The 20,786-nt window shown below is 36.9% G+C and overlaps 1 protein-coding gene across 1 annotated transcript in view; it reads right to left on the reverse strand.

The window, feature by feature from the left end:
- CD36 (CD36 molecule (CD36 blood group)) overlaps positions 1-20,786 on the reverse strand; it is a 27,153-nt gene continuing 6,367 nt past the window's right edge. Inside the window, exons 3-13 of the mRNA XM_075205273.1 lie at positions 19,730-19,874; positions 16,914-17,093; positions 14,700-14,791; positions 11,031-11,080; positions 10,051-10,120; positions 7,175-7,362; positions 4,958-5,076; positions 2,742-2,815; positions 1,830-1,884; positions 833-990; positions 1-234 (exon numbers count right to left, since the gene is read on the reverse strand). Of these exons, the coding sequence (XP_075061374.1) occupies positions 225-234; positions 833-990; positions 1,830-1,884; positions 2,742-2,815; positions 4,958-5,076; positions 7,175-7,362; positions 10,051-10,120; positions 11,031-11,080; positions 14,700-14,791; positions 16,914-17,093; positions 19,730-19,874 (1,141 nt within the window). The 3' untranslated portion in view covers positions 1-224. The remainder of the gene's footprint in view (positions 235-832; positions 991-1,829; positions 1,885-2,741; positions 2,816-4,957; positions 5,077-7,174; positions 7,363-10,050; positions 10,121-11,030; positions 11,081-14,699; positions 14,792-16,913; positions 17,094-19,729; positions 19,875-20,786) is intronic.

Below are 20,786 nucleotides of genomic sequence, written 5' to 3' on the forward strand. Positions count from 1 at the left end.
TTTAGTATACAAATAATCTCTGGCAACTATCATAGATAAACCTTCAAGCATTTTATTGTAATAGTCTCCCATTATGGTATTTTGGAATCATTTTATTAATGTTACAGTGGTTTTATGTCATCAAGTATTTTTATATAGCTTGAATTAGCATTTGTCTTCTTACACGTTTGTTTTTCTGTGAGTAGAGTGATGGTGTCAATAATTGCAGCATTTGTGACATTCATTTAAGCTTTCCTGAAAAACAAAATTTCATAAATAGTAAACATATGCCCTTACCAACTAAATATATATAAAATTATGAAAACTACTCCTTCTGCAGTTCCTCTCTGTCTCTTGGCATGCTGTATAGGACATGTGACAGTATCCTGCATTTTGATTTTCTGAATGGCTGGAACTATTCACCAGAGTGTGAAGCCTTCTTACTACTCTTATTGGTGATCCACAAATTAGTGTGCTACAGGGTAAGACACTGTCATACCCAGTAACTGTGCGGCCACACACTGCATGGCTGCACCTTGCGACTGAAAAGCAGTAGGAGGGTGCTGTCTGGCTGCACAGATTGTGTCTAAATCACAATTGAAGCTGCTGGGCAGGATCCTCTGCCAGCCTTTCGGCAGCCAGTCACATCTATGCAGTGTGAGCTAGGGGGACAATCGCCTCCTCTGGATCTGCCAATGAGTTTCGGATGGAGATGAATTTGCAGCCTAAATTAACACTACAGACTTTAATGCATTTATGTTTTTTTAATCTTGTCCAAATTTTAGTTATTTCTGCACTGTATTATAGTAAAGTGTTCAGCTTTGTAACAGCAACAATAATATTATATGCTCACCTCTCTTTGGATCTTCTGACACAAAGTGTTATGGAGCAAGCAAGGAATAAGACAATTCCAAGACAAAGAAATAATATCTGTATAACCTCCAACACCTTCATTGGGGTAGTTACACCTGATTTAAATGTTTTTGCTGACTCCTCACCAATAATAGCAGTCTAAAATAAACAAAACAAAAACAAAAGACATTGCAGTCCATAAATTAAATATAAAATATATAAAAAATATAGTAAAGAATAATTTTAAGAAATATTGAAACTGACATCATGTGATAACTACTTCATAGGAATGAATACGAGTGACGTTACCTATCTCAGATGCAATACATTAGACCAGATATTTATTAAAAAGTTAACTAAAATGAGGCTGTTTTGGGCAGTCATATTGCTATACAAATGACTTCTACATACAATTTAAACATCGGAGCATTTTATATAAACCCTATCCACTCAGAGACCCTTCTGAGACAAATCAAGGGATAGGTAGCTCATTTACATGCATTATGCTGTTGTGTTATCTGAAGCACACAATCTATGTTCTACATTTTGCAAAGGTGTGCGATGCTTGTGAATCTGTCAAGACCAAAAGACCAATAGCGAGTGAGCTGCTTCATGCTGCAGGGCAATTCAAAAAGGTCACGGACGGTCTATAGCGCACATAAGCAAGTGGAGGCAGTAGGAGGAAAAGAAGGTAGTGGACACAAAGGAAAAAAAAGTACATTCAGTCAATTTTTTAATGCAACGTGGAGCCACCTCTTCATAAGTCTCGACCCTAAACCATGCATACAAAGTGACCATGCGCCACTAGATATAATAGGCTGTGTTTACTAGTGAATAGTGAGAGACTAACTCTGCACACTGAAAATTACTTTGGCAGGAAAAACTATGTTAAACTAGTTTTGGTGGCTGTATTGCTTTTTAATTAGAAGAATGGACCTAAAGCTATTATACATATATTGCTAAAGTAAAAGTACCTTAGTAAAATAATGTTTGCTCACCTCATTTAACCACAAAACAGGAAACACAAATTCTGACTGGAGATTAGACATAACACTAAAATTTGAAACACAGAAAAAAAAAACATAAACGTGTATAATAAATATACAGGCACTGGATAGTTTAAGATTTTGGATTTAAACATGACAACATGCTTATCTATTCTTCTGAAATGTCTGGGAAGTTCTCTTGGAGCAATGCACCCACCTGGATCCTGCCCGGATCCCTAGTGATGTGTGCAGGATCCAGGAGTGTGGCCTGGAGAAGAGCCACCAAAAGTTGGCAAGTATGAATTACAAGAACAATGAGGAGTGATTCAGACAATGTTCTCTGAACAGGCCCGGCGCTCCCATTAGGCAAGGTTAGGCACTTGCCTAGGGCGCCGGGCTCTGGAGGGCTAGTGTCAGTGAGTGGAGGGGAGGAGACAGAGCAGAGAGGCGGCGGTGGTGAGGTAAGGAAAGACGGGGTGAGGGGGGAGGAGGGAGGAGGGCGCCGATTGTTGCGGCGGGGGGGGCTGGGGCGCCGATTTTGTAAAAATACCTAGGGCGCCATGGAGGCTAGCACTGGCCCTGTCTCTGAAGAATATATAAACCTCTTCAAATGGAGAAGGGACTTCTGGAAAACACCATTTACATAGCATCCTTACAAGGAATTAAACTATTCAAAATATCTCCAAACATACATTACACAAGGAGAAGCATTTTCATGTTACATGTACCATTAGGAATGATAAAATACAGGTAATAGATTTCTATTTGTTAAGTTACAAACAGATATACGTGTACTAGCTATGTAAGTGGCTAACACTGATACAACGGATCTGTGTGTAGATCTAACAGGCAAAATAAAACATACAAGTTTCTAGTACAGAAAATTAATTCTCTAAATTCTATATATATAGAATACATACTCACTCTATTTTGTCTGTTGGCTGAAACATTATATTGACCTGTAATCTTTTTGCAAAATGCATAGTGAATCCAGTTACCTAAAAAGAAACATAACTACATGAAACAATCAAATCAGTATGAATGTGCATCTCTCTATTTTTTAATCAAGTAAATTACACAACAGGTAGCAACTCATTCTTCGTATAACATGACTTTGTTGCATTAAACAATATGTTGGTTGACAGGAGATTTCTTGTAGCCCTAAGCACTGCACTGATTTTTATACCCTTGAAAAATGTTTACTTATTCCAACAATATCCCACAACAAAAATACCCCGGTATGGTATAGTAGTTAATAGACAGAGCCGTAACTAGGGTGGTGCGGGCGGTGCCGTCGCCCAGGGCGCAAGCCCAAAGAGGGCGCAGTAGCCGCCCGCTACCTAGCTCTGTTGGTAGTGATAAAAAAAGCCTTTAACTTCCGCAGTGGAACACATGTGCGTTCCACAGACAGGAAGTTCGGAATTTGCGTTCCAAATACCAAACTGTCTGTGGAACGCACATGCGTTCCACTGCGGAAGTCAAAGGCACATCTTGAGTGATGCACTGCTGCATCGTGTCTGTGCTCTCCTCCAGGTCTGCTGTTTGTCCCCTCCCGCCTATGCAGGTCCTCATTTGTAGGGTAAATAATCTTGTTTTAATTTTAATTTTCATTCTCTCTCTCAGGCAATGATATACAATGTGCTGAGATATGGGTCTCGCTAGAATTCAATCTTATCACCTCAATAAGCACCTCGAATGCTGCTGTGTTCTGTAATCTAATAGCGCAGAGTGCAATGTAAAGGATGTTCTGAGTCAGATACTGCACATAGCAGCTTTGTATTGGTTCGATAAAGCTATGGAAGAGGGTCTGTAAATGTTGGTCTGATCAAACAAAAGTGTCTACTCATAGAATTAAAAGTATGCTAAAATTTGGTGTTCAGAGTAAAATCGATGTAAATAAGGAACATAGTCCAAGCAGAGTGATGAGGAGTCTGGCCTGGAATATACTGAAAATTTATTCCTGGAAATATTCACTTCCAATAAATTAGCAATATAGAAGAACTGTATCACTGCAAATCTAGTTTTGAACATTTCCTTTTGTGGAGCAGAGGTTTTAGATAAAGGATTGGAGGAGGTCTCTCTCTCTCTCTCTCTCTCTCGTAAATTCAGAATATTCTAAGGATTTCAACTCCCTCTACCACCAATGTTTGTTTCACAGACAAGGATAAGGCATCACAATTTCTTTTCACAATATATTAAAGTCACTTCAACCTACATTGACCCATTATGCAAATAAAACACACAATTTAGTATCACAATTCTTATTTGAGTATTAAGTGCATAAAATATTAGAATACCTACCACTATATATTTTTGGCATACTTTAAATAGTCATTAAGCTAGAGAGCTGGTTGTTAATTTATTGGAATCCCACCACCGTGTGTTTGTTTATATATATATATATATATATATATATATATATATATATACATGTATAAATTCTTTCAGTAAAGTGCTAGACACACCCACATTAGATTGGCCACACCCACTTGTCAAATGCCACTCCCACTTAGATGGGGGGGGAAGCGCCGGTGCCCTGTCTCGCCCAGGGCACCAAAATGTCTAGTTACGGCACTGTTAATAGATGAATGCTGGCATATGATTAGTACACTCCTCTTTTGGTCACTTTCTTGCAGCAAGGTTCCAGTACACCTGTAGCCTCCCAGAAGCAATGCAACTTTCCAGGGACTCTATGGCTGGTGGTACACAAGTCTTACATTTCTCACACTGGGCCTGATTTAGAGCTGGGAGGAAATCCAACCAAAAGGTGCAAAATTGCACCAGGACAAACCATGTTGCGATGCAAGCGGAGCACATGGATTTTGTTTTGCATACAGAAAAAAATCTGCCTCCTTTTTCATGTGGCACACAAATGCTGGGCAGCTTTCCTTTGACGATGTATGTTAGAGTAGAGCTCTGATGCATTCCTTCTCCACAAACCCTATATCTGTGCACATTTAAAATTTGCCCTGCTCCCTACAGGGCAACATGATTTTGCTTGGTGCAAAATTGCACCTTCTAGTAGAATGTACTCCTAACTCTAAATAATGGGCAAGATCTTCCAGGTTCACCTTGCTATGTAAGCATTGCAAAAATGAAACAAGTAGTGTTTTATAATTAAGAAAAAAAGATTGACTCACGGGCTCAACGTCTACAAAAGTCTGATGTTCTTCTTCATTGGGTTTCAGGCCAATCACGGAGTCCACAAGGAATTGACTTGCATGCAAGAAATGGGGCAGTGAAAGAAAAACGGGCTTTCCTAAAAGAAAGAAAATGTGTTACAAGATGTCTACACAATAACACAGTGAAGTATCCTGGTAGGCATATTTTGCTTGAGCCTCCTGCTAATGGGGCACTGATTTATCCATAAGATGAACAGCCAGATGTAGGATATGGTCACTTGGTCCTTGTAGCTAATACTAGACAAACAAGTATGCAAAGCATAACAAATACTAAGCAAGATGCAGGTCGTTTTGTGCTTTCCTAATCATTGCTGAAATGTTAGAATTGGCTTAGAAATGCAGCAATCCTGCTCTATAATGAGCACTGAAAAATGACCCTTATAAGTAATTGCATATCCCAGAGTATGATGCTTTATTTTTGGGCAAAGTGGTAAAGAATCTGAAATGCTCACAATAAAGAGGCGGATACAGTATGTATATTATAAGTATGACAATTACATGATCAACATTTAAGTGGTCATCACCATACAATAGACAGGAGGATATATTTACTAAACTGTGGTTTTGAAAAAAGTGGAGATGTTACCCATAGCAACCAATCAGATTCTAGCTATCATTTTGTAGAATGTACTAAATGAATGATAGCTAAAACCTGATTGGTTGCTATAGGCAACATCTCCACTTTTTCAAACCAACAGTTTAGTGAATATACCCCAGGATTGCAAAGTAATGACACTGACAGTATTAGGTCGACAATTCAAATGTAGACAATATTATTAGGTCGACAATTCAAATGTAGACAGTATTATTAGATCGAAAATTCAAATGTAGACAGTAATATTAGGTCCACAATAATATCCTAACCTTAACCATATAATACTGTCTACATTTGAAATGTCAACCTAATAATACTGTCGACCATATGAATTGTCAACCCAATAACACTGTACAGATTTGAATTGTTGACCTAATGTTTGTGGATTTTCTGAATGTCGACCAAATGAATGTCTAGCCATTGACAGCATACCAAATGCAACACCAAAACTGCTGATCATCCTATTTGTTCTCTCTCCCCATCTACACCTGCTTCAATCCATTTTAAATGCAGCAGCTGTCTCTCGAGACTCTACATCTGCATATCCCTACACTAGTTCTCTGTGTCTTCAGAATCCAATTCAAAATACTCACCATTACCTACAAACCCCTCAACAACATCACCCCTTCATACTTCTCAAACTATTCTCCTTTTTGCCCTCTTAGATCCACCTCTAGCCTGCACCCCTCCTAGTCTCTGGTAACCACCTCTCAGTCCCACTAACAAGATGTCTCCCGTGCCGCTGTCCCTTTATGGAATTCCCTACCACACCCGAACAGACTCCCCACAGCTTTCAAATCATTAAACGCTCTGAAACTCCCCCTCTTTCCTAGAGCTTACCCTATATCCACCAATACTATCCACACTAATAAACCCTCTGAACTGTCACAGCCTCCACACTAAGCCACACTCTCTCCTCTTGTTTCAGCTGTGCCCAATTTCAGTTAGAATGTAGCTGAGCTGGACCCTACCTACCCTAATAATTGCCCATTGCAAAATCAAGTTCACTATTTTTATTAAGGATACACTTGTTCAGTTGCTCCTAAATGTTTGTCACCAGCTCACATTAAGTCCACTTATTTAAGTATTTGCAATGTGAAAGTGCTCATGCTTTATCCGATGCAGAGGTGCCACCTTGCTTCAGAAAGCATGAACATGAATTATGCAATGCTAGTTTTATTATTTAGTTTTATAAGCATTTCTTATGTTTTAATTGAAGGGATGTTAAATACTTTCGTGTCAAAAAAATCAAAAGTATTATAGGAGTGATACCTTTATTGGCGAGCCAAAAATATTTTTTATATTTGCTAGCCTTCAGAGCACAGAGGCCCCTTCTGTGCTCTGAACGCTAGCAAATATAAAAATTTTGGTTAGCCAATAAAGGTATCACTCCTATAATACTTTTGATTTTTTTGACACGAAAGTATTTAACATTACATAGATTTTTCTGGCTAACACAGTAATCCAATAATAATAAAAAAAATATTTTTTGCTACACATTATGTTTTAATTAGTATAGAAAAAAGAAAATATAGCACATTCATTTGACAATCCACACTAAGATTTGCCATCAAACTTACCCCCTTGGCAGGATCGAAGATCCAACACACCAGCAGCAGTGCAATTTCTAGAGAGCTCCATTTCTGTGCAATAACAATGGTTGTCTGGATTTTCCACTGGCGAGGCGAGTGCTTTGCTTGGCACTATAAATCGATACAGTTTAATTCCTTTTTGCATATATTCTTTTTCAAATATTCCATAAATAGATCTATTAACATAGATAGGTGAAAATTGCCAATATTAATATTTAGAAAATCTAAAATTGCAACTTGATTTTTCTTTTCTTAGGATCAGTGTAAATTTACTTCTAAATCCACTTTCATATCTGCAAATAAATTCTGTAAAATAAATTTACTCCATTTAGTAACTATCAAAATCACAATTCTAACAAATAATTTTGAAAAGTAGTAAAAAAGGTTCTAAAACAGCACAAGAAAACAGAGTAATGCGAGACTGTAAATGTTACATAGCAGACAATTGGCCTTTCAAATCAATGTTTTTATTCTTGTAAAATAAATTTTGGGGTAATTTTATTCATATTAAACAATAGCAAAACAATCTTTATCTTCATCTCTTGTTCTGCAATCACCTCTATCTATTTTATGTACCCTGTGTGGATTAAGATTTATGTAAACTGTGCATTTAAAATACAAATCAAACATGTCCAAAGGGTGATGGTGTTGTCCTATGTTTGCCAAGACTGTAATTTTGCAGTATACAATCATCCACCAATACAACAGCAAAGTATTCATGAAATATTTGCAAATATCCCACATCAATAATGGATGAGCACAGAGTCTATGCTGAAGCAAATAACCTCACCTTATTGAAAACCAAGTGTAGAATCAAGACTATAGGTGGAAGAATAGGAGAAATGTGATGGTTGGATGTTTGTTTCTCAAATATGTTATGTTATCGTTTATCAGGATGGCATCATCCTGTGAACAATCTAATATCAGAAAAATCACCAAAACAATGGTCAAAGATTTTATAGATAATTTTATACAAGGGCTGACTGGGCCGGGGGGCAGGGGGGCATCTGTCCCCCCCAGGGCTTTTCACATGGTGGGCTACCTTGGGCTGGGTTACTTGCATTTTTTTCCCTTTAAAATGTTCCCAAGAAGCTGCTGAGCAGAGTCTTGCCCCATGGGCTAAAAAAATTCCAGCCAGCTCTGATTTTATATGAAGGGAATTGGTTACATTCATATGAGAAATTCACCCCTTGGTTACCGGTTGGTCTAGTCCTTTGACAATACTAATACATGGACTCATTACAAATAGGTTTAGCCACACTGGCATAAAAGTTGTTTACACAAAGATGTCACGAAAGGAAAAAACAGCCTAAAACATGAGGTGAGATAGCAGAGAGCCAGGGAAATAAACAAGACTGCATTATAAAATGAACAGAAAAGATTAGATGGATTGGATATAGCAAACTGGAGTGTAACATTTGAGTTATTTCATAATTAGATCACAAGAAAGAAAAGTATTCTAGGCGTTCTGAATCCAATGATGATTGTTCTATTTCATTTCTTAAAAAGTATTAATTTTTATTGATACAATATTAAAAATAAATCCTTTATTTTATTAATTTCAGGGAAATCTTTTTTAAAATAAAGCTTTGAATAATAAAGAAATAAGTGAAATGGAGTTAAAAATGTTTAAAATAGTGTGGGTTGACTTTTCTTGGAATACATAAGTACATATATTATTTAAAGTAATATAATAGTTTTAAACATGTAGCAATTCCTAAACTAAAAAAAATATAGTTGTCAATATGTTATTATTAATCCAAGCATTAATTATAAAAAATAACAAACATTTGATTTGTGCACATTAGACAAATAGACGTGGAATAAAGTTTCATTTTGCTCCTCCATTGAAAGGGCTAAACTAATAACATCATAACACTCATCAGTGAGCTAAGTTATCATTCCAATACTTATTATCTTCATGTGTCAGTGTTGTTAATATTTTCACTATCAGTAAATATCTGAGATGCCCTTTTGTGTCCTGTACTATGTTAGAGCAACATAATAACTCCTAGTAAGTTGTACAGTGTTAGTTATATTTCGTGCTTCTCAATTTATTAGATTGTGGATGGATATTCATAATATTATCCCATTCATAACTGTAACTAAGTTTTACAAACTGATTTCTAACCATTCATGTATACATGCATATTGAAAGTTGACCAAGCATTTGAAAGTGCTGGGCACGCACCCAGGGGACATGACACTCATTAAATGTGACGTTGCATGGCCCCGTCTAGCATAACTGTGCTCCCTTTCACAGCCGCGCACACTCTCTGTCCCGAATGTGAAACCAAAGATCTTGGGAGGTTTGTTAATTTACAGATGCTTGATATTGAGGATTCCGGACCTCATTTAGAGTCGGACGCAAAGTCTGTTTTAGGCGCATTGCACAAAAAAACACTATCACGCATGTGCAGCAAGCACTATATCCACCTGCATCTTGGACGCAATTTACACTTGCGACAGCTTACGGCTCAGTACGAGAGAAAGGGCGGAACGCGTAATTGTGAAGGCGTTACCCTGTAAGTAAATCCTAGATGCAGTGAGGCGCAGATGCAACACACGTCAAAAAAGGGTTAAAACATTGCGTCAGGAATTAGGTTTTAATGGATTATGAGCCTCTATATTCCAAACAGACAGGATTATGGTGACTTGAAACATTAACTTTATAACCTAGGTCTCTTATTTATTTTGTTATTATACTGCAAATGAAAAAGAGTGGACATTACATTATGATGAAATAAACTCGAAAATTAGAGCAGCTAATTGTTATCAAAACCTGCAAACAACATTTACTACATGGGATATGTAGAACCTCTTTTAGCAAATTATATTTCCTTTAATTATTACTCATAACTTACCTGCAGATTTCAGAGGAAAAGAAATATAAAGGCTTCTTTTTATCAATGAAAGGAGGAAAAGAGGCTGCATCTGTTTCACAAAAAATACATATAAAATGTTAGTGGTCAGATCATGTATTTGAAAAAGAAACCCAAAACAACACATCTAGGCCACCAACTGCAATAGTGATCAACCTGTATTAAAGCTGTTTCTTGTCTAGTTATAAAACTTTTAATGTATGGCTTTTTTTTTTTTTTAAATAAAACTTGTATAACATGCAGTGCTGGGGCTTCCTTTAAGAATTGTGAATAATATATGAGATAATTTACACTTTACTGTAAATTATAAGGATATTAAAAAAGTCACTGTGGAGTTCCACAATCACATAAAATATATAGGCACAGAGACAGACATGTACACGTACGCTTATTGTGGTAGCTTCTGCTATTGCTCATGTGCCCCAGTTGTGAGGTGATCACACTCTGACCAGATCAGTTAGTCGCTCAGACTGGTAGCAAACAGCTAGTAATGTACAGAATTTCTATAATTAGTGTGTTCTGACGTTAAAACATGTAGATTGTATGAATATTATTGTCCATTGACATGTATAATAATAATAATAATAATAATAATAATGATAAATTGAAGAAAGTTCATTCACAGGGATTTATTATGTATGGGTTTGTTAAAAAATTTCATTCAAAACATTTTTTAAATGACACACTTTTAAAAATAAGAATAAATACAAATTTGCATTCTAACCAATTTTTGCTACTCCTAAAATGTCTTTTTAAATGATCTTCATTGTTGTACTAAATAGTTTGTGATTTTTTTTGAGTAAAACACAAACTGTTGACCCAATATCCTGATTATGACTGTATCAAATCATTATCTCTGTTTAAATTATGTAACTATTAGAAGTAAAAGTAGAACAGTAAAACATATTTTAAATCTTCATTTTTGCTATATGTAAATACTTGGACTTAAATTTTACACATACCTGTCCCATTTATCATGTTACAGTATTCATCCTTCCAGTAAGAGAGTGTGCTGAAAGAAAATTATATTCATTTTTAAACTATTCGACCTAACAGAAAACCCGAACTTCCCCCTCTTCTCTTCAGGGTCCATTGGTTAATATCTCCCTGGATTTTTTATATATATATATATATATATATATATATATACACACACACATATCGTATGTATGTACACTGCATGTATGTACACACACACACACACACACACACCCATCTTGTAAGTCCAACTCAATTACTATTATTCTGCAATATAAGCTGATGCATTAATGTGTTTCGTGAACATTTGTAATGTTGTTGGTGAATATAACATTCCATGGAATGGTGAATGCAATTTTTCAGCTGAAATTGCAGCAAGTACACATTTTGATTTATATTGCTGTGGGCAGAATTCAGAAATATAGAAGAGCTTACTAGTAATGAAAAACTATAACATATTACCCATGCAAGCATCAAAAGAAAGAAAGAAAAAAAATCTTAAAAAATGTCAGCCACAAACTCAAAATATTTTCTGTATCTTCATCAACAAGACGTTGGAGACTTAGGGGTATATTTACTAAGTTGCGGGTTTAAAAATTGGAGATGTTGCCTATAGCAACCAATCAGATTCTAGCTGTCATTTTGTAGAATGTACTAAATAAATGATAACTAGAATCTGATTGGTTGCTATAGGCAACATCTCCACTTTTTCAAACTCGCAGTTTAGTATATATAACCCTTAAACTACACAAGTACGATGCTTCCACATAAAATGATGCGCATGTATAAACACATACCTCCCAACTGTCCCTATTTAAGTGCTCTGTTTCACCGTCCTGTCCGTGAGTTGCTTTGTCCCATGGTGTGAAATTTGGGAGGTATGTCCCGTCCACTGCTGTTCTGTATAGCAGGTGTATGCGGCGTTTTTTGGGTGTGACTGTTGGCCACATTCGGTGACACAGTACCATGCAGCAGCACACACACTTTGTTCGGACTCCCCAACATTGAAGGATGGGAGGTATGATATATGTGTATTTGTGTAATATATACTGTATGTTACACAATTGGCACTCTGTTCTCCTCATAGTGATAAAATAAAAGCTTAAAGATCGGTTACGTTTTTGTGAAAATAATATAGATATGTGTATGTGACATCAACATCACACTAGGAGATGCAACTTAGGACAAGGGGTACAATGGGCTAGGGTCTACCATAAAGTGGAGAAGGGACATGAATAAGCAAACCTCATTTACTATTATTTATTTTTTTACTATATTCCCACAGATGACTATCCTGGGTCATATATCCTGTGAGTTTAGTGGTGGTGGTGGGGTGGTGTTCTGACATTATATTAACTGCAATTTTTCCCACTGAGGTTTTTATGCACTCTCCACTCGTATAATAGACTTGATTTGTTAATGTGTGTTACGCCGTATTACTTTGTAGATGCTGAGCCATTAGTTATTCAGCACTAACCATAGTTCTATTTGCCAAAACTGTTTTAAATCGATTCTCCCCTCCTACACCAGCAGTCAGTTTCAACTTTCTAATAAGGTGCAATCTACATTTATTTGTTTGTTTATTACTTTACCATCATGGACAGTTTCTGTGATCTTAAAATGCTGTAATAAAATATACTTTAACACTTTTCTGACCACTAGCACCCTTACTTGTTATATTTGCTGATGCCATGTCAGAATATCAGTTTACCCTAATTATAGTGGTGTGCCCTAAATAGTCCACTGGACGTTTTATTTTTCCACAATGACAAACATTAATATCACTGATCTCACACAGCATCAGTAAATACCATATTGCTCAGTAAATGACGGTATAACTACATCTGGTGCACTTCTGCACACTTAGACTAGCACAACATGAGGATGATTTATGAACAGCAGCAATTCTGTTTTACCTGTCTAGTGCCAATTAGATAATCAAAGCAAATGTCTATATATGTTATAGGATAGTGGAGATTTGCACCTTTGAGCAATGTTAGTAAATTATGCTCCATGTGCTCTAAAAACAAAATATACTTAATAATTCATCTCCACTAGTATTCTAAAAGCGATGACTGAGAGATGGTACATGTGTTGCACATGGACTGTGCATGTTTTACTGAGTGACAGTCGCATATGAAAACAAATAGACACATATAAATTAAAATAAATGATTAGTGCAGTAAAGGTGTCCATAAGGGCTCTAAACTGGACAAAATTTTCTGCATGGACTGCACAAGACCTCTGAAGGTGTCCTGTGGTATCTGAAGGTTGTGAGGTGGGCCCTCAATGGCTTTGACTTGTTTCTTCAGCACATCCCACAGATGCTCGATCGGATTAAGGCCTGGGGAATTTGGAGGCGTAGTCAACACCTTGAACTCTTTGTCATGTTCCTCAAATCATTTCTGAATAAGTTTTGCAGTGTGGCAGGGTGCATTATACTGCTGAAAGAGGCCACGGCCATCAGGGAATACCGTTGTCATGAAGGTTTGTATTTGGTCTACAATAATGTTTAGGTAGGTGATACGTGTCATAGTAACATCCACATGAATTTTGGGACCCAAGGTTTCCCAGCAGAACATTGCCTAGAGCATCACACTACCTCCGCTGGCTTGCCTTCTTCCCATAGTGCATCCTGGTGCCATCTCTTCCCCAGGTAAATGATACACACATACCAGCCCATCAACATGATGTAAAAGAAAACGTGATTCATCAGATCAGGCCACCTTCTTCCACTGCTGTATGGTCCAGTTCCGGCGCTCAGGTGCCCTTTGTAGGCACTATCCGTGATGGACACTCTGACCAGTCTGTGGCTACACAACAAGATGCAATGTACTAGGTGTTCTGACACCGTTCTATCATAGCCAGCATTAACTTTTTCAGCAATTTGTGCTTCAGTAGCGCCACTGTAAGATTGGACCAGACGGTCATTAATGAGCCTTGGATGCCCATGACCCTGTCGATGGTTCACTTGTCCTGCCTTGGACCACTTATAGGCAGGTATGAACCACTGCATACTGGGAACACTCCACAAAACCTGTCGTTTAGGAGAAGCTCTGACCCAGTTGTCTAGCCATCACAATTTGGCTCTTGGTAAAGTCGCTCAGAAGTTTATGCTTGCCCATTTTTCCTGCTTCGAACATATCAACTTCAAGAACTGACTGTTCACTTGCTGCTAAATATATCCCACCCCTTCACAGGTGCCATTGCAACAAGATAATTAATATTATTTACTTCACTTGTCAGTGATTTTAATGTTGTGGCTAATCGGTGTATGCATATATATGAACAGAGCCAGCTCATCCATTAGGCAACCTAGACTCCCACCTATGACCCATAAGGCCAGATTACTCTTACTCATTTTTTGTTTTTGTGGTGTGTTTTCCTTTTTTAACAAACAGAGCCCATTAAAGACACTATGGAATCCTAGGCAGGACACTCCCCCTCTGTCATCCATGCAACTAGGCCAGGGCTCATGTGATCTTTCCACAAATCCAGGCTTGGAAAGAGCAAAATAGCAGCTCCATCTTTACAATATCACCGATGCTTAGAAATATACATTTTTCTCCCTAAACAGATAATAGTTTATTATATTGCCATAAATATACTTAAAGGCATTATGGAAGAGGCAAAAAAACATAACAATAAATTACCTTTCTCCTTTGTATTTGTTAATTAAGTTAACTTTACTGATGTCATCCTTCCCATTAAACACTATGAAAGGCCCATCTGCTGTTCCATTGTACTGCGAATTGGGACATTAAACAAGTAAATATATATGCAATAAGCAAGTGCACTTCATATCCATTTATTAACAAAACATATACATATATAGATTGGCAACGAAAGACATTGGTTCCTAGGTCAGTCCACAATCTCTTAAATCCATGATCTTTGAACATTTAAAAAAAAAAAATTAAAAGATTGAATGTTATAGCTGAAATATAAATTGTTATTATTATTCTTCTACATACTATTTATTCATTTTTAAATGTTAATCACGTTTACCAACTTACCACAAATAAGAGGTTATTCAATTGTAATGTTAATCTGCATAAATACAAGACACTTCCTTACTAGAATCATTGCTAAAATTATTTACAGTAGGTAGCTGTTTCTTCTGTGTGCCCCCCCCCCCCTCCTCCCTGCCCACACCACCAATGTTATGATGCATTTCATTACATTGCTGAAATGAATAAGCAAACACTAGAAAATATTTGTGTCTATATTACCTAGCTCACAGGCAAACTTTGCCGACTGCCCCAACTAACAGAGCCTTGATGGTTCCATGCCAGGGACCTACACAGTTCAGGAAAATCAGTGCTGCAATAGTTTCCTAGTTCAGCACTAACCACTAGAACAGGAGAAAATGCAAACACTGCTGTGTCAGATTATAGCAAAGACACTAAGGAGAGCTGCGATTTGTGAAATTTTCATTATTTTCTGGGGGCAGAATTGAAACCTGTTGTGAAAGGGACGGTCTGATAGAACACTGATGGAAAGTGGCAGTTTTCAAAGTGCCACAGTACAAACAGCGATGAGAAGAATACAAAGCGTGGGATGTATCAAGCAGTAGTTTTATAAACCACCATAAAAATAGAGATGATTTTCTTAGGCAAGATTGCTCTAGTGCTATCTTGCCATTCATTATATTAGAGGAGGCACCATTAACTTATGAATTATGGGCAAGCATTATTTATTGATTAAGGAAGTGAAATTACTTTGTAATGAACTTATGAGGACAATGTAATTAATAATTAAATTAATCAGGGCAAAAACACAGCTTCATATATTGTCATCCTTATTGTCTTTGACAATAGAGCTATGGCTCTGTCCACTAATCAACAGTGTTAGAAATTGAAGGCTCCATCTTTTCCTGGCAAAGATGGCTGAAACAACCAGCACTGCAGTACATGTATTGTTGCATTCAACCCACTCAGATCTGCTAGTTGGGTAAATGATGGATGTTAGGTAAATATGTATAGTTATCCATCAAGGATATCCATGTGTATTATTACAGGCATTAATATAAAGTAGTCCATATAGTTTAAGCAAACACCTTTTATATTGCATATTATTATAACCTACTTGTGACTGCTTGTTTGCCCTTGAAATCATGTCATCACACTGATATACTTAGTTACAGTATGCTGAAGGTGCGTATATTTGAAATTATTTGGAGTAATTACCGTATATACTCGTGTATAAGCCGAGTTTTTCAGCATACTTTTGTATGCTGAAAAAGGGCACTCGGCTTATACACGGGTGAACTTACCTGGTGTCCGGTCCGTCGGCTGTCAACTTCTGCATATGCGTTCCAACAACAGGAAGTTCGGCATTTGGAGCGCAAACTTGCGTTCCAAATGCCTAACTTCCTGTTGTTGGAACGCATATGCGTTCCACTGCCGGGTAAGTGAAAAATCTCTCTCTCTCTCTCTCTCTCTCTCTCCTTTTTGTTTTGTTTTTTTTAATTTACAGTGCAATTACATAATGAACAAACAATACAGCCACCATGTTCATACATTTATATCCCTACCCCTTATATACCCCTTTATTTAGGTTAGGTTGTACCCAATGATTTTATAATCATTTATGAATGTTCCTTGTCATCTAGCTAAAAATGATTTCATAGATTGAACCTATCATTTTTATTTAGGTTTTTAAATTAGCGCTCTTTTCCACCCTAGGCTTATACTCGAGTCAATAAGTTTTCCCAGTTTTATGTAGTAAAATTAGGTGCCTCGGCTTATATTCGGGTCGACTTATACTCGAGTATATACGGTAAAAATAGTTTTTCAGCTATTTAAAGTTTGCTAAGAAAAACTGTTTCTACATATTTGAAGTAATTTCAGCATTTTTATACATACCGGATAGAACACGCCAGTTGTTTTGTCTGCAAGAATGATATCTGGTATTGCTTGCAAAAAGGGATCAACGTAGCCCCACAACAGCTCTTTAACACTTCTGCGTTGGAACAACGATGAATTAGAGTTCTTTATAAAACTATTTAATAATCCTTGTACAGTTGGAAATATGGCAGGGGCAGCCTAAATAAATAAAATATATTAGTACACAAGCATTCACTTTTTCGTAGTATTTTATTTAATATTGTAGACATTTCACAATTGCACTTTGCTTTGCACATCCTGACAGCCCTAAGACCATGATCACAGTCATTCCAGCACTCCTATAAGAAATGCTGTGTGACCATTGACAATAATGATGGTTGCCTGAGTTTAATAAACGGTGGGTGTGGAACAACTGTGGGGTTGATTCCACCACACCATTAGGTATGAAACTTTTGACCATCAGGTTATCTATAAATTATACATGCCTTTTCCCCCTTTTGGTCCCCCTGCACCTCAAGGAACAACACGCAATAACACGCAATCTTAAAGGAACTGCTTTACTATTTTTTGATGTGAACTGTACTCTCCATTATTCGGAACAAATTGTTATAGATGATGTAAAATATTCACAGCAATTTCAGCTGTAGTTTACAATGTGCAAACTGTAGATACCATATGTGAATGTAACCTTATACAATCAAGAAACTGTACCAGAAATTACCATACTCTTGCCCTTGTAACAGTATATTTTCTATGTAGCTTTTTTATGTAATTATTTGAACTTCTTCAGTAAAAAATGTAAATGCTAGAGAAAAAAAAGGGGGGGGGGGGGGGGAAGTCTGGTCAGAGCGATGTTGTCTTTGGTAATAAGCTGAGATTGCATTTTACCGTTGAGACAATACTACATCCTGAGCCAACAGGATTGTCTCGCGCTTACAGTGTACACAGACGCTACTGTTTATACCTTTTTGAATACATTTTTAAAACTTAAAAAACAAAAACACAGTCCAGCATAAACACTTCTACCATACTCATCTTTTTGGGTAACTTTCTGCAACAGTCTAGTTTTTACATGGCTGAACTTTCAATTCAAACATTTTCTTAAAAAAATCCCCTTTTGTGTTTTTAAACTGCTCAAAATTCGCTGAACAGATCACCCTGAACATTTAAAGAACAATGCAGCTTGCCAGTATAACTGCATGAAGTTTTTCATGCAGATGAAACGGTTCAAAAGTTATTAGCATCTGAAAATAGGTATTATAATACAAGCAGAGCGCTTCACATTAATTATACCGATCGCTCAAAGAAACGCCCTTATTTTCCTAGCGCCACCCATCAGAAGATGTTACAGTTTGAACTCTTACATAGGTCTCCACCTTGGTTTACAAATCCATATGCTTACCCATAAAGCAGGGCATAGGCATGTGAAGTCATAAAATGGTGTTAGTGTTTTTGGCACTTTTATTAATGACCCTTATAGCCTGAGAATAAATATGGAAATCACTAAGAAGTGTATTGCTTTTACTAGTTTTTTCCATATATACAGCTTATAAAACAATAATATATTTGAAAATACTACTAAAAGAAAGTCCTATATACCACTAAAAAAATAGTAAAAAAAATAATTTCTGTTTACTATGAAATAAAAAAAAATGATTCCCATTAATACAGTCTCATCTACAAAACATAAAAAATTGGTCAGGTCATGGGTATTGTAACTTAAACACTACAATATTTTCTATAGCGTGTATTATGATAAATATAGTTAGTGGGTTGACCTAATCTAATGCTCCAATACTTTCCAATCTCAACCGCCTCATTACTAAAGGGCACAAGCTACTAGTAACCGAGACTTTACAAGCAGTGATGTTTCAGTAGGGATAGCAGGGGCTCAATTAGTTATATGCATTAAAGGCTGCTGTATTATTGTCCATTCTATGTGATTACAGGAGCTCGAGAACACTCAGAGCCTGGTGCAGAGAGCAATGTACGCTAGTTTGTGAAATGTATTTCATGTGAAATAGCTCTGTGCATGTCCAGAAAGTGGGCACATGCATTAGCGCTTAGGCAGACTAGCACTATTTTGGTGCTTACGTCCGCATGCGCCGTATGAGGATGGATGGAGGTGGGAAAGGGCGTTCTAACATAGGCCAAGTACAGCAAAGGCATTTTTAAGCAAATAAGGCTCATGCAGACCAGCACAAGGCATATTCCCCCGTTAGGAGGAGTATCATTTGCACCTGATACAGGGCAGGTGCAAATACATGTTGATGATGATAACCTGTTGTAAACCAAGGAAATATGTCGCTGATAGGAGGCGGATGCGTCTTAAGATGTGCACAGCTCTGCATATGGGTGGAAATATGCTAATTTTCAGTGGTTTTTTTTTTATTATTAGAGTAATTAACTCCCAATTTGCCAACAACTCTGCATCAGGCCCCTTGTTTATAAATCTGGAACACTGTAACATATCAGATGCACAGATCCGCTGTGAGAGTTTAGCTTGCATTTAAAGTTACAAAGGAAACCTTCTGTTTTAGATGAAAATCAGCATTACTCCTCACAATTGAATGAACATAGTTTAACTTGGAGCTTTTGTAACCAAACACATGTGAAGTTGTGCATATGTATTTTACTTTAAAGAAAACAGCGTATAAAATACTCAACATAAATTCATGATAATAAGCAAATTTATCAATGAAAAATATAACTTTTTGCATCTGCTAAACATTATTTTCTTAATTGCTTTAGTAAGTGGCTTTTGTATACTGCACATTAAACAATATATTCAAATTGACACAGTTTGTTGATCTTGATTTAAATTGCATACTTACAGCAACAGCAATATTTAGAACTGTAAGAACCTCTTCTTCAGATCCAACAGACATGAGTGGCTGAAAAATCGCATTATTTGGTTGTTGAAAATACACAGTATGATTAGGGTTCTGTGTCACATTGGATTTAGGCAGATGCCGGACTCTTTGAAGATAAAAAGAAAAGAAAAAAGACATTGACACAGCAATAGATATTCTGGTCCTATAATGTCAAACAACTTGCTTATAATTGGGATGATTTAGAGGTAGGTGCAAAATTTGCAACCAAGCAAACCATGTTGCACTGCAGGGGGGTGCAGTACAATGCGCACTTGCATTGTTAAGTCTGTGACTTATATTTCAATAAACTTATTTAGAAACCATGACACATTGGTTTATACTGTAGAATTGCAGGAATTACATTACACAGAAGATAGATTCATACACCAATTACATATAACACAAAAACAAGATCCGGTGTATCCCTCCATCAGGTACTCATAGTAAGATAGGAACTACATACACCACAGTCCTCCCAACATAGATAAATGCAAACATAAGAAAATGTTAATGCAAGACAAGATACGTATTACCCCAGAAGGCTAGAGGATTAAGTCTTTGGTCTGCCCTATGAACTCTGTCTGGTTAGGGATGTTTAAATCCCAGAGCGGCCGGTTGCAATCACACTAGGAGGTTTGGGATCAGCTGTTACCGTCAATGAAGTTCAGGTAACTCCGTAATTGACTTAGGAACAGTCTCTGTAGCAAACCCGGATGGTCGTACAGTCTCTATAACTTTAGAAACCCTCGCTTCAGTCGTTTAGATAAGTCCTCGTGTTGAATTAAAGCTCGTTTGTGCCTTGGCCTCAATTCTCCTCCCACTTTTATTATGTGGGCTTCCAGTTTCAGATTCATTTTAAAAAAAAATAATAAAGTTTAAAAAAAAGGAAGAAAAAATGTCTTATTTTACTTTACTTTTAAAAAAAGCATTTTTTCCTTACAGTACCGTAGGCTATCACAATCCTGAAATGGCGATATTGATAAGAGGACAGCAGCTGTACTTGTAGCTCCGCTGTCCA

This window comes from Mixophyes fleayi, chromosome 4 (genome assembly GCF_038048845.1).
Source record: "Mixophyes fleayi isolate aMixFle1 chromosome 4, aMixFle1.hap1, whole genome shotgun sequence".
NCBI classification, from domain to species: Eukaryota; Metazoa; Chordata; class Amphibia; order Anura; family Limnodynastidae; genus Mixophyes; species Mixophyes fleayi.